Source organism: Pteronotus mesoamericanus, unplaced genomic scaffold (genome assembly GCF_021234165.1).
Source record: "Pteronotus mesoamericanus isolate MK-2021 breed Mesoamerican mustached bat unplaced genomic scaffold, CSHL_Meso_final scaffold_507, whole genome shotgun sequence".
Taxonomy (NCBI): Eukaryota; Metazoa; Chordata; class Mammalia; order Chiroptera; family Mormoopidae; genus Pteronotus; species Pteronotus mesoamericanus.
This window is the reverse complement of record NW_026555319.1, coordinates 5,964,397-5,979,014: the sequence shown is the minus strand read 5'-3', so window position 1 is coordinate 5,979,014 and position 14,618 is coordinate 5,964,397. Positions and strand designations below refer to the sequence as shown.

General features: G+C 59.8%; 1 protein-coding gene across 1 annotated transcript in view; it reads right to left on the bottom strand.

Annotated features, from left to right (window-relative positions):
* DTX1 (deltex E3 ubiquitin ligase 1) overlaps positions 1-14,083 on the bottom strand; it is a 32,880-nt gene extending 18,797 nt beyond the window's left edge. The window contains exon 1 of the mRNA XM_054594319.1: positions 13,248-14,083. Coding sequence (XP_054450294.1) covers positions 13,248-13,506 — 259 coding nt within the window. The 5' untranslated portion in view covers positions 13,507-14,083. The remainder of the gene's footprint in view (positions 1-13,247) is intronic.
* Between the last annotated feature and the right edge of the window lie 535 nt (positions 14,084-14,618).

The following is a 14,618-nucleotide window of genomic DNA, read 5'->3' as shown; positions in this document are numbered from 1 at the left end:
CTTGCCATTCGTCAGACACCCCAAGCACTGTCCAGCCTCAGGGCCTTTGCCTTCGCTGTCCCCGCACCTGGACGATGGCCTAGCCACGCCTCAACGGTCTCATAGTTCCCTCCCTCCTTTCTTTCAGGTCTCTGTTCAAACGTCGCCTCTTTAGAAAGACCTTCCCAGACCACGGGAACGGCTGCCCTCCCCTCCCTGTCCTCTTTCCTTGCTTTATTTTTCCTTCTGGTGCTCAGCACTGCCTGACATGACGCGCTGACCTGCTCCTTTACTCTCTGTCGCCTCCCACTAGGCTGTCAGCCCCCCAGACAGGGACCTTGACCACTTGGCTCACGGCTGTCTCCCCAGCCTCGCACAGTACCCGGCACTCACCAGGCCTCACGACCATGTTTCCATTGCCGATTGGCAACCCCCAGGGTGCAGGGCCCAGGAATCTGCAGCCAGGCGGGTGGGGACCCACTAAGGCCCACCACCCCCACCCCGCCTTGCTCAGGGTCCTTCCTCCTGAGCGCACGCTCCGATGGTCCTTCCTTGGGCCCCCACGCAGGGCTGAAGCAGCTTATCTTCTCTGTTAGAGTTTAGAGTCCAAAGGGCTATGGGTGTCCTCTGCTCTATGCCCACTGCCCAGACCCTGAGAGCTGGGGAAGTCGAGGCACAGAGCTGTGGCTGTGGATATGAGAGGCACAGGGCGGGGGCGGGCCCTGGGTTTCTGTAGTCTCTCAGCCAATCACATGAAACATTCCCTGGGGCCTCTGGGGCAGCCTCACTCTGATGCCTAATGTATCATTTTAATTAAGTGTGTGCGTATCGATCCCCCTCCCCCAGCCCCCCAACAGCAACGTTCTCCCAGGGCAGGCCCGAGAGGGGATGAGTTAGAGGGGAAACCCCAGGCGCTGTTCCTGCCTCGGCTCCTGAGTGCTGGGCTGCTCCTCCCAGGGCCTCAGTTTCCCTGCCTGCAACATGAGGGCCTGTGACAGATGATCTACAGGCCAGGTGTGCCTGAAATGCCTCCATCAGCCTCCCGCTGAGCGTTAAGGTGCTGTTACCTGGAAGGTGTGACCCCCGGGTGGGAGAGGAAGGGACGGGAAAATGCTCTATTTCACCCCTTCTCTGTGCCCCATCTTGAACTGGGCAGAGCAGGGTCAGGGGTGGGAGGTGCAGAGTGAAGTAAGCGGTTGAAACAGCTCAGAAGTCTCACAGGCCATGCACAGATTGACTTCACATATAGCCTCAGTGTTCGCATTTGTAAAACGGGGGCAGTAACGCCCACTGTGGGTCAAAGTAAGATAATGTATGTCCTAGGTGCTTAGTACTGAGTGCTTGGCTATCGCGAGTGCTCGATGAGTGTTAGCTAAGATGGCTGTCGTCATTACGTCTGCTACCCACATTCGCCCTCTCCCCTCCTTGTTCACTTTGCAAACTCCTATTCATCCAGCAAAACCCTGCGCACGTTCACCTCCTCCGGGCAGTGCTTTCCTGTGCTGCTGCTATAGTTGGCATCCACGGTTTTTTGTTGCATGCCTATCCTTACACTGTCAGTCAATTATTTGTTTTTATTTTTACTCTCCCTCACTGGGGGATGGCTTTCAGGACAAGGGCCAGATCAGTGTTACCGGCACCGGGCACAAAGCCTGGCGCCAAGGGGGCATCTGCAACTGACACAGGCAACCTACTTGGCACAGGGCAGGGCTCAGACGGAGCGGGAAAGAGAGGGAGAGGAGTCTTGCTGGAGAGGGAGTGGAGGCTGGAGCAGGAGCCAAAGCACACATGGGGCTCCGGGCGTGGGGGTGGGACAGGGGCAAAGGGCAGCGCTGGCCAGCTCTGCAACAAAGGACTCTGGGAGGTCCTGCGGGCGGGGCCAGAGCTGGCCCGCCCAGTCTTGCTCTCCAGGGCTCTCTTTACTAGGTATCGATTTTCCTGCCTGTTTACTGGTACTTATTAAAGGCTGCGTCCCTGGAGTCCTTTTCAGACGAGATCGGAACCTGGGGAGTTGGATTAATTAGGGCGGCTGCTGTCCTCCCTGCTGGGCCCCGCACCCTGCCACGCCCACCCCCACTGCCTGTCCCCCGCCCGAGCACCTCTCCTGCTCACGCTGGCCCTGGGCCAGGCTGCGGGGGGCCAGCTGGTTCCCTGGTGACCTGCCTGGGCTGCGATCTCGAGATTTCCAAGGGAGCAGAGGCGGAAATATTCCTTCTCCTCCACAGTGGCCTTGGCCTAGATTCCAGCCAGAACAATGGGTCTAAGATGGGGCTGGAGCGTCTTCATCCTGGGAGACAGGAAGGGCCGCAGACTGGGGGCCTGGAGCCATGGCCAGGCTTTCTCACAGACCCGCGCTGCCGGGTGTCTGTGAGTGGACTGCCCCCGACCCCTGCCTCTTGGGCCTGCCGGGCGCCCAGCTGTGCTGGCCACGAGGGCCGGCATCCCTATGACGGTTAGAAACCTGTGTCAAGTACGTGCCATTTCTGGGCCTGTTTGTGTGCATCTGCTGTTGTTGTCTGGCCCCCGCCCCCGCCCTCATTTCTTAGGAATGTTTGGTTGAAAAATTCCAATCTCGTTCCAGTTGAACTGAGGGGAAAGGGTCTTTGGTCAGCTGTCAGCTGGACGATTGCAGGGGCTGGGCCCCTGAGACCGGGTGTGGGGGCGGCCGCAGCCACTGCAGCCAGGGGCCAGGTCATGCCTGCGGCAGAGACAGGAGAGATCGAGACCTGGGGGAGGGTGGGAGGGAGAAATAGGGAGAGACGGGCACAGAGACAGAGAGACACATGCCAGACAGACTGCCAGAAAGGCCAAGGTGGAGGTGGGGAACGCCGAGGCCGACACAGGGCAGCTGCGGGCAGAGAGAGAACGCGTTTGGAGACATAAAGAAACAAAATCCGGAAACCTAGAGGCTGAGATGGTCGTGGAGAGTTAGAACAAGACACCGAGGCCAGGGGGCGGGGGAGAACAGAGGAGAGACCACAAGGGAGAACCACAGCCACCGAAATGTCAATAGAGCCAGCGCTGACTGAGCACCTGCTGTGTGCCAGGTGCTGTGCTCAGTACTTCCCTTGCTCACATGGTTCCTTCCAGGGAGGGACCAGAATTTTTCCCGTTTTACAGATGAGGCAACCGAGGCTCAGAGAAGTGTAATCTTGGAAGGATTGGGAAGGATGCTCCATTCATGTAGTAAAGGGGAGGCCAGGAAGGACTGGTTCTAGGGGGTTCAACTGCCCTCCTGGCCCAGGCTATCTCCAGTGACGGGGAGCTCACTACCTCAGCCTCACCCTCCATTGTTTTGCTGTGAGAGTTTCTGCCCTGAGAAGGTGGTCCTGTTCTGATCCCCTGCCTATAGTTGGGTGTGTGGGTGTCTCTGGCCCCAGCTTTTGCCTTGAGAAGACGCCGTCTCTGCAGAGAGGGGGCAGCCCTGGGCCCTCCTGCCTGCCCCTCAACCTCCAGAGGGCTGCTCCCTGGGCCGGGCCAGCCCCAGGGCCCAGCAGGGAGCCCCTTCCCCTGGGGTGGCTTCCCGGAGGGAAGTGACCTCAGCTGGGGGGGCACCCAGACCCTGACGGGAAGGGGGGCCTGTGGGAGGCAGTCATGGGACATCCTGTCAGGTGGGGGGAGTCCCGCAGCCGGCTGGGGCCTGTGACTTGGGGGCTGGGTAGAGGATTAAGCATGAACTGAGCACCCACTGGATGCTGGGCCCCAGTAAGGGACTTTACCAACTCCACCAACCGAGAAGTAGCCATAATAACAGCTGTTTGCATTCAGAGAACACACTTTTGTGGCCGAGGCCCTCTCCCTAACTGCACCCATCCCATCCCCCTCCTCCCCCCCACCGCCAACTGGTGACCTGTGTAGCTGGCTGACTCCCAAGGCTTCTTGGGAAAACATGGCAGCCTGGCTGGCGCAGTGGCTGAGCTGGGATTCGAACTGCAGTCTAAGAAGGGGGCGTCATCCCTCCTGCCCTGCGATCAATAAGCCCGCAGTGTTCTGTTTCCCACCAAACTCTCCCAGGGGACTCGTCAGGCCCAGCAGCGGCCCATTAGCGGTTTCTGCACGTTTGAGGCTGGCCCAGGCTCCCCACGCCTGCTGCCTGCCAGGCCGGGCAGTGCAGACGCAGTGGGGGGTGAGGGCTGGGGGGCGGCGGGGAGGCTGAGGGGCTGCAGGGCACTCTGAGTCGGCACCTGGAGATACGTTCTGAAGCGCCCTCACCCTGGACGCTGCTGGCAGCCGGAAGCTGGCTCTGCCCACTATCTGGGCCGTGTGGGGGCCACCTGGCTTCCAGTCCACTTGGGTTCAGACTCCCCAGCACAGTGGCAACATCCAAGAGCAGGAAATAAGGGGGCAGGATTCCGCCTCCTGGCCCTGCATGGCCTAGGGCAAATGACCTGACCCCCGCAAGCGCCTCCTTCCTCATCTGTGAAACAGACATACTAGTACTAGTACTGCTACCAGTAGCAGCAGTAGAAGAAGCAGTAGTAAACACAGAGCGCCTACTGTGTGCCAGGCACTGTTCTTAGTGCTTCACATATATCGCCTCAATCCACGCCTCTGCAGAGCAGGTACCACTAGAGTCATTGCCCTGTACAAATGCTGAAGCACAGAGAGGTGGAGCAACTTGCCCAAAGTCACACAGCTACTAAGCTTTGAAGTCAGCATTTAAACCAGCCAGATTTGAACTTCTCCCCACTTTTGCTGCCACCACCCCGGTCCAAGACACCATTACTGCTTGTCTAGACAGTGGCCTCTGTCCTGTGTCCCACCTTCTACCCTCTGTACCCTGTAATATGCTCTCACACAGCAGCCAGAAGGAGCGTCCACGAAGTCAAATCTGACTACATCACTCCTTTGCTTAACAGCCATCGATAGCTCCCCAGTGTCCTTAGGAGTCAGCCTGGGCTTTTTCGCTCATCTTGGCGACCATCACGAGCAGTCTGCACAGCCTCACGCTCTAACCACATGGCTATGACTCTGTGTATTTGCACATGCTGTTCCCTCCATCTGGAATGTCCTTCCACCTGCCCACCCCATTTTCCTTCCTGCTGGGTTTCCTCGCAGCCTTCAAGGTTCAGCTCAAGCACTCTCCTCTTGGAATCTTCTCCACCAGCCAGAGGGAGGATAGCTTCCTCCTTGGGGCCTCCGTAGCAACGGGCACCTGTAGTACTTCTGCCAAAGCTCAGGGCTTGCTAAACACAGAGGCATCTGTGTTCCCTCCAGTCTGGTAGCCTCTCAAAGACCAGGCTGGCTTTCAGCCACCTGAGCATCCAGGAGCACAGGGAGGTAGGCACTTGGAAAATGCTAGCTGAGTGAGTGAATGAGTGAATGAATGAATGGGAGCGAACGACCAAATACATGAGTGAACCTGAGTGTGACCAATGACTGGGCTGGAGAGTACAAGTTGGTAGTGAATGTGATTTTGGTTCACATAAAGTTTACATTTTAAAAATATAATGCCCAGGCATTTAAAAATTGCAGTGGACTCACTCAAGTGCAGATTTCCACAGTCCCAAAATATCCAAAGATGTGGCCACAAGGATTGGCCTTCTTGGCAACGGTTAGCAGAAGCTGCGTCACCGTCACCTCGTTCATCTCCTCAAGTATTTATTGAGCACCTACTGTGTACTGGGTACTAGAGAACAATGGTTGGAAACCTTTGCCTTCCCAGCCATGGCACACACTTCTATTAGCTTCCCAGGCCCTGCAACCCTCTGAATTCTCACTGTCTCTTTAGGTGGGGAAAGTGGGTCCAAGACAGAGAGAGAGAGAGACAGAGGGAGAGAGCGAGAAAGACTTGGCCCAAATTCCGACAAATCGGAGCTGCATCTTGACTCTGGGCCCCTTGCCTTCGCTTCCACTGCACCAGGTGACTAACACCTTGGAATGAATGAAGCTTTGTTTCCTGGGAGAGAGGAACAGGGAGGGCTCCATAATGGTATGATCTCCAGCATATGCTTCCCCTGGCGTGCTCCGCTTGCAGTCAGAGGGAGAGGGGACAGGGGCTCCGTGGTGGCGGGGGCTCAGCCTGTCATCCAGAGAAGAGGTGGCTTTGCTGTGGCCGCCGGCAGGACTGTCCTGGCTGCCAGCGCTGCCTCCCTTGATTGGCTCATCCTTTGTTCTGCATTTCAGGGCGCTTGGCTCCTGGGCCTGGTGCCAGACTCCCTCCAGTGCCCCATCACCCGCCCGCCACTACTGCCTGGGCAGGTGGAGGTGGCACCTAGAACAGCTCCAGAGGGACAATGGGAGGAACGCAGAGAGGGAGAGGCACTGGGCTAGAATGGACGCAGCCACACAGGACCCTGAGGAGACTCAGCCCCAGCCTGGCAGCTCCTGGGGCTCCAAGGTCAGGAAAAATAGCCCCTATTCTGGTGACTCCTCTGTGTCTGGCTTCCTGTATCCCACCTATCACCCTGCCCCCCCCCAACACACACGCAATTTCTGTCTGTCCTATTTGCTGCAGCATCCCTGGTGCCAAGAACAGTGTCTGGCACACAGTAGGTGTTCATTAAATTCCTGCTGAGTGAATGAATAAATATTGACCATAATCCCATGAGACAGGTGCTGTTGCTGGACCAATATTACAGAGGAGGAAACTGGGGCCCCCTGTCCCCAGCTGGTGTCAGGCAGGGGCAGCTGGGGGCCGTGGGTGTCTGTGTCAGCTGGGACACAGGACTGACAGGCGGGGGGAGGCTGTCTAGGGGCCTGGAGGTTGTCCTGGGCAGCAGTTCCCACTGAGTGTGATGCAGGCGTGAGCGGAAGGAGGGAGACACAGAGGCGGGGGGAGGGCGGGCTCTCGCACCCTCGAACCCTGGCAGCCCCACGCTGAGGAGGAGGCTGGGGATCCCACCGTCCACGGCCTCCACAGTGACCAGCCCTGCCCCATCACCTTGCCAGGCTGGCCCCTCCCCATCGCCTCCCCAACAGAACCCCCGCACCTCCCCTTTTCTCCGTCACCTTCACGACCCTGCATCCCAGCACCCCTATCGCTTCCCCCAGCACCTCCCCCACGGCAGGCGGCCGCTCCTGCCCTCCCCATCCGGCCCCCTCTATCGTGCCCCCCACCTTACCGTTAATAGCTCCAGTCCCAGCCCCCACCCCCTCCCTGGCTGCTCTCCCACCTCAGCTCTCACCACCTTCGCTATCCCCTCCCCACCCCAACCCACCCCCTCCCATCCCGTCTTCCATCACCTCCGCGCCTCTAGGTCGGACTCTGCGACTCCCTTGGACCTGAGGCTGGGGGGTTGCGAGAGAGCAGGAGAGGGTGAAGAGGAGAGCAGAGGGGGCAGGGAGCATGACAGAGCGGGGCGGGGGGGGGGGGCGGGAGGAGGACCTGCCCGGGGCTCCCTCGCCCCCAGCTCTGCTGCAGTGGGCCCGGCGCTGGTGGCGCTGTCCAAGGTGCTGGGCCAGCTGGGTCAGCGTGGGGCCGCGGGCGCTGCAGACCCGCAATTGAGTGTCTGACCCACCTCTTCCCAGCTTGGGCAGGTGCCTCCCGCCCCCTGCGCCTCAGCCGTGCTGTGTGTAAAGTGGGGTGACGCCTGCTGGCTGGGTGGAGGGAGCCCAATGGGCTGCCAGGGAGCGTCTGCATCAGCCCCAGCTGCCCTGCCTGCTCCAGCTCCAGCGTCTGAGGACCGATGCTAACGAGGCCGGTTCTGCAGCGTGGCTCTGGGTCCCGCGGGGCCTAACCACTAAAGAGCAGCAGCTGGCAGCCCAGCCAGGCCCCGTGGGACCCAGGAGGCCTCCCTGAACCCCTCCCTCCTTCTCTCTGCTGCCCTAGCCTGCCTTTTCCACCCAGGCCGGAGGTCTTCTCCAGGACCTTGCTGATGCTGTTCCTTCCACCTTAAAGTGTGTTCCGCAAACCATGCAGACCCTCACAGGACTCCTCCTCCAGGAAGTCCTCCCTCTCAGAGGCCTCAGGCGCACACTCCCCACACCACCTGGCTAAAGGCTACCTGTACCTCTCCTATGCCGCATTTACATCTTTTCCCTACTTGAGCATGAGAGCCAATTATGCACCAAGTAATATTCTTTGTGCTTTACCTGCATTAGCGCATGTAATCCTTGTGACGACCCTCTCAGGTAGGGACTGTTCTTATTCCCATTTTCGGAGGAGGGGACGGAGGCTCGGAGAGGTTAGGGGCCGTGCCCGCGGCCACAGAGCCGGCCCAGGCCCAGGCCCGGCCCAGGCCGGAATGCAGGCGGCCTCCGTTCCTGTCCCGCCTCCGCCTTTGCCGCCACTGGGCTCTGCAGTCAACTAGGCAGGGGTCCTGCCCTTCTCTCTGAGTCCCCAGGGCACAGCCCAGGGCCGTCGCTGCGCAGGCACCGCTCACTGTCCAAGAAAAGCGAGGACGAACGTGTGGTATCAAAGGAGGCCCCCGGAGCGAGGTGAGCAGCCAGGGGCCCAAGGTGGTGGGCGGGGAGGGGGTCTGTAACGGTGGAAGCGGATGCAGCGCGACAGGTGGGGATGAAAGACACCCACGTATGGGTTAGTGGAACCTGTGCCACCATGGAGTCACCTCCCCACCCGGACACGCACAGTCCCCCTTGCCCTGATGCCAGGCACAGCCCCCGGGGCTTTCAGGCTTGGTTGGCAGAGGGTCCCAAGGGGTCCTGTAACCAGGGAGCTGGCCCTGGGGGCCTCGGTGGTTGCACAGGCTGTTCCTGCCTTGGTAGACACCCTGACAACAAGTCCCAGCAGAGCTCTCAAGGGAGGAGGGGGAGGGGCCTTTCTCCTCCCAGCATTGAATGTGACCTTGCTCTACATCCCTGAGGACTGTCTGAGAGGCCTAGGTTCCAGCTCCGGATGGGTTGGCTGTGTTGCCTTGGGCGAGTCACTCACCCTCTCTGGGTCTCAGTCTTCTGTCTGTACAAGACCCACCTAGGAGTCTCCATTCGGGCAGTGTTTTCCCTGGCGATGACTGACTGCTTTTCTCTCTGGGCAGCCCCACTCAGTCCCCAACAGCCTGAAAGTGTCCTCAGACAGGATGTTCCCATTAGGGCAGGGACCAGGTCTGAGGGGAGCCCAGGCCACCCACAGAAGGGATGATGCAGGCTTGGGCGATGCCGAAGCCAGTGCCACCCATGGCTTCAGCCTGACAGCGTGGGAGCACAGGCACAGCTTTGTTTTGAGCCTTGAGGACAGCAGTTGTGGATGGCCCCCAGCCTGGCCTCTCCAGCCTCAGCCGTCCCATCTACAGATTGGGCAGAAGGCTTGCGCAGCGTCCGCAGCAGCAGAGGGAGAGAAGACTAGGAGACACCAGTCAGTCAGAAAGGCGGCCCCTCCCCTGTGCCCCCGGCCGTGCGAGTCCAGGGCGGAATCTGGAAGCTGCCTGGGAAGCGGCTAAGTCACGTCTCTGTCCAGCTGTGGGGACTGGGTGGAAAATCCAGGCTCTGGGTGAGGCCCTCGGCAGGGATGGGGGCATAGGGCCAGCGACCCTCGGAGAAGCTCTGGCCTCACAGGGGGACATGACTGTGAGTGATGTAAGATCGCGTGACCCGGGGTCACAGCATTCCCCCCAACGTGGGCTCCGGCCCTGTCTGCCTTCAAAGGGGACCTCACACACCGTGGGGGGCAGTAACAACAGCCCAGCAGGGGAGAGGTGAGGGGGCACCGGCTGAATAAACAGCCGCCCCCAGGGGACCTGGCCTGGCCTCTCCCCTGCGGTCCGAGCCTGACACCTGGGCTTTCCTTTACTGGCTGCGTGACAGGCATGTAGACAGGGCACTGGGGGGTCAGTGGTGTGCAAGAGGGCTGGTGCCGTGTGTCTGCATATACACACGCCCCGATCCCAGCGTGCACCGCAAGGCACGTATTTCTGTGTGTACAGCGCAGGGCGTGCTGTGGTACCAGCACTGTCTTACGCCCCAAATGGGCAGGTTAAGAGCACCACAGGGCAGAGGCTGGCAAAGGGCAGCCTGCGGGCCCAATCTGCCTTCTGCCTGCTTCTGCCTGGCTTGGGAGCCAGAGTGTTTTTCACATTTTTAAATGGTTGGAAAGAAAGAAAAATAGTATTTCAGGACCCATGGAAATTCTATGGACGTCAAATGCTGGTGTCCACATCTAGTTTTAGGGGAACACGGTTGCATTCATTCATTTGCATCCTGTCCTTGGTGGCTTTTATGCTACAATGGCAGAGTTGAGCTGTTTTAACCGAGACTGTAGGACCCACAAAGGCTAAAGTATTTACTATCTGATGTTGTCAGGAAGTCTGTGGGCTCCAGTGTTAGAGCACGAGCAAAGCTGGGCATGCTGCTGCTACCCCCAAAGCTAAAGTTCAGCGTCTGTGAACTTATCAAGAATTTTACAATGAGAAAATCTAGATAGAAGCTGTGTTCATTTCAGTACCTATGTGCAAGCTTTGGGTTTTACAACTTTACATTGTTTCGTGTGTGTGTGTCAGAGAGAGAGAGAGAGCCATAATCCTTTTAAAATTCAGAACCTCCCACTTCTCTCTTGTGCATCCCTAATATTCAGCACATGCGAGGCGCACGGAGGGTGATCAGTCAAGGTTTGAGGGATAAGATAGCAGGTTTGCTTCTCTCCATCAACCCAACAACCTTGCTAACAAAGTGACTGTTGCCCATTTCACAGATGTGAGAACTGAGGCCTCGACAAGTGAGGACACCTGCCTGAGGGTCTTCCCTGGACCATTAACACTGAGGATAGACGTCCCTTCTTAACATTTTTTACTCCTGGGAAAAGTGGGGCGCAAACTATGACACGTCTGGTGGGGAGCGCCGTGCCCATCCCTCCAGTAGTTTTCCGTCATTCTAGGTCCCCGCCAGCCCCATCGGTTCCCAGGCCTTCCTCCCCGGCTAGGGGCCTGGGCAGGCTCCCAGGAGCCCATGGGGGCGGGGAAGGATGAGTGTGTTGCTTTTTTCCCCCCTTTTCCGGCAAACAGGGGCAGGTGTGGAGTGAGCAGCTCCGGGAGAGGGTGTGAGGAAGTGACCGAAGCTGAACGTCTGGGGGACCCGGCGGGGGCTGTGATGTGACAGAGGGGGCCGCTGAAAGGGAGAATGGGGGGAGCTGGAAGAGCTAGGAACCCAAGTGGGGGTGCTGTGAATAGAAAAGGGCCCCCAAAAGGGGGGAACCAAAGACAAATTGGTCTGCTAGGCAGCCTTGGGTGGGGCTATCCCTCTTCTAGGGACACCACCCCCGCAGCCAGGCCCTGGAAAATTTCCATCCAGCACTCACTCTGAACGTGCAGACCACGGAACATCGGGCCCGTGAGGAAACCCAGCTCCTTCTGCAGTCGGACCCCTGCCTTCCCCCAGGGAAGGCTCCGGGAAACGCCCGAGAGAATGTGGCAGGGGAGGCCCGGCCCCTCTCCCCTCCCTGTCAGGGACTCGGTGCCTCCCTGGAACAAAAGGCAGGAGGCCCTGATGGTGACTTGCTCAAAATATTAAAGCCCTTTTCATGGCTGTCCAGGCCACACTCCAGCCTCATCGTGTACCCCCTTCCTCACATCCACGGCACTCCAAACACGCAGGATTTGAATGTACTCTGCTCCTTCCCACCACAGGACCTTTGCACAGGCTGGTCCCTCTGCCTGGGACTCAGTCCCCTCACTTATTCTTCGGACTTCTGTCCTCGTATCCCTTCCTCAAATGAGCCTCCCGTGACCACCCTCTGGCTGGGTGGAGGTCATGTTCTCAGACCTGAAACGGATCATCTGCGAGATTATGTGATGGTTCGCTCCCCAGCCACACCGCGACCTCTGGCCCAGTCCTCCGCTGGTAAACCGCCCCTCGGGGCCCTGTCTGCCCGGCTCCTGGCGCTAGCCTGGTAGCGCTGAGCACAGGGTGGCACACAGGGCAGAAATCAATAAGTGATCGTATGACGGCATGAATGAAAGCTTGGCACCACCAGCGGCGGCAGTCCCTGCCTGGAGTTACGGAAACATCGATGCACTGAGAAGAAACATCAATAAACCACCCGTTACGGATTCGCCTGGGTTTCCACGCTCGGTGACCACTGCAGGCACCGAGCAGCGTTCCACAGCAGAGTCGCCCGCCAGAGCTTTCTGTGGTGACGGCAACATTCTGGGTCCGCGCTGTCCGATATGTCAGCCACGGGACCCGTGTGGCTGTTGAGCACTTGAAATGTGGCTAGTGGGACCGAGGCAGTGCATTCTAAGTTTTATTTAATTTTCATTAATGTGAACTTAAATAGCCACATGGGGTGAGTGGCTGACGTATTGGGCGGCACAGCTCTAGAGAGAAGGGACGGGTCCTGCTGTCTCCAAGGCTGTGACGTGCAGTCCTGCCACCTGGGGACTCACAGGGAGGCCCCTGAACCTTCATCAGGAGGCCCCCGGGATCAAACAGGACGAGGGTTCTTGGCAGCCTCCGTCCTCCACTGCCTGTCACGCCCGTCACGGAGCCCACCAGGCAGCGGCGGCTCAGGGAGACCTCCACTGGGAGAGCGCGTCTCCAGAACAAAAACGCCGGGACTGGGCCTCCCCATTTTTATCGCCACCTTCCACACAACCCCCGTGACTGCCACCAACCTCATTCTCTCCATCACCCCCACTTCCTCTCACCACCCCAAGACAGACAGCCACCTACACAGCCACTGGCGCCACCACTCCCGCCGGCATTACCACCGCCACCGTCTCCGCCGGCATCACCGCCCCTTGCCACCACCACCGGCGCCCCGCTGGCCCCAACGTTGCCCCCAGCATCATGCCACCCCGACACCACCGACACTCAGAGCTGGGACGGGACACCAGTTGAGAGCTCTGGCTCTGGACTTTAATGGCCTGGGCTTAAGTCTCAGCCCTGAGTTTAAATCACTTAGCTTCTGGGAGACTCAGCTGCTTCATCTGTAAAATGGGACCAATAATCATCATACTACAATAATAAGACCTACTGCCTCGTTGTTGGGAAAAAATCAAATGAGGACATCCACGGAAGGTCTTTTTACTACGATAATGGAGTGCTAGTGTTCTACGTCCCGTGCTCAGTGAGCACAACTTTACTTCATCCTTCCATGGAAGAGAGAGCTTTAATCCATTCACTTTACGATGAGGAAACAGCCTAAGAGAGGTGACGATGTAACTCACTGAAGGCCCTACAGCTAAGAGGCTGGGTCGGAACCGAAGTCTTAAACTGCACTTGGCGAGGCTGTCCCTTTTAGGGGGAGGAGGGGGAGTTTGGATCAGCAGACTGGCCGGCCTCCCTGAAGCTCCGGCCTCCCTCCCAGGGATGGCGGGGACCCCAAAGGTGGTGCTGTGGCGGGCGGGGCTGGGTGGGGCTGGGGCGAGGCCACTCACCTGTGTCCTGGCGAAACTGGTGCATGGACTGCAGGTCGATGATGTAGGGCACCAGCTGGCTGTCCACCTGCCCCAGGACCACGGAACCGCGGGCGTCCTCCTTGAGCACGTTCTCAATGTGGTGGCACACGGTGGCCGTGTAGGGCCGCCAGCGGTTGTGCTCATTCAGCCACTCCCACACCACCACCCGGGCCACGTTCTGCGGCGGGAAGCCCAGCCCATTCACGGGCATCATGACACCCTGGCCTGGCCGTGACATGGCCTCTGCCACCTCGGGGGCCAGGGCCCCGCGAGGACCGGCCCAGCTCCTCCTGAGCCTGGGAGCAGGCAGGGGACGTCTTCTTTCCCCAGGGGAGCAGCAAGGGCTGTCTGGCCTCCTTTCTAACTCCCTGTCCGCTGTGGGCCCAGAGGCCTCAGTGAAATGACGGAGGGGCGGTGTTCCAGGCTCCAAGGACCCCTTCCCGGCAGTGCTGTCTCAGATAAAGGCTGCTGCTCCGGAAAGCAAGTGTCTTTCTTAGGATGGGGGAGACGTTGCTCTACATTTCTGGGATCCCACCTCTCACATAAGGGAGCGAGGCAATCGCCCCCACTCCAGGTCCGGTCTCTTGCCTGCCGGTCTCCTGTCTTTCTTCCCGGCCAGCGTAGGGCCTGTCACCCCGGAGGCGAGGCCCGGCCCAGCCTGCCGCTCTCCGCGGCGCCCAGCCAGCCCTCTGCGTTCCAACGGCAACTGCGTCCCAGACCCTGCGCCTGGCTCCAGTGGGGCTGCTGGCCGCTTCTCGGGTCCGCCCCCCGACGGCTCCTGCTGAAGGGGGCGTCCCAGTCCCCCTGGTCCCTGCTCCACGGCGTCCTGGAAGGCCTGGGTGGCTGAAGAATGCACGGGGGAGGGGTGCGGCGCGTGTCCCCGGCCCGCCCGCCCGGGCTGCGGCTCCGGGGCTGCGCCGGGGGACGAGGGGGGCGGGGGCCCGTGGGCACGCCCCACCCCACTCGTGCTCGCGACCTGCCTGGAGACAAGAAGGAGAGAGGGCCCTTTAAGAATAGAGCGCGGCACCCCCTCCCCCTTCCCAGGAGAGCGATCGCCTGAGAACAATGGGGACCGATTGGGGGGGGACAGCAAGGGGGCTAAAGGGGGTCGCCGCCCGCGTTCCCTAGGGGCAGGCCTGAAGGCAGGGCTGAAGCCGGGGGAGCGATTTCCCGAGGCTCTCGCCTGCGACGCCCCCTCCTCAGCTTCCCGAGAGCTCTTCTCCCCGCCGCCCCCCCGGCCGAGGATGCAGGGTACGCGGGGGTGCGCGGGGATGCAGGCGCGGCCCAGGCCCCTCGGGGGTCGCGTCACGGAGGAGGCGAAGCCGGAGCTGGGTCGTCACTGGCTCCCGC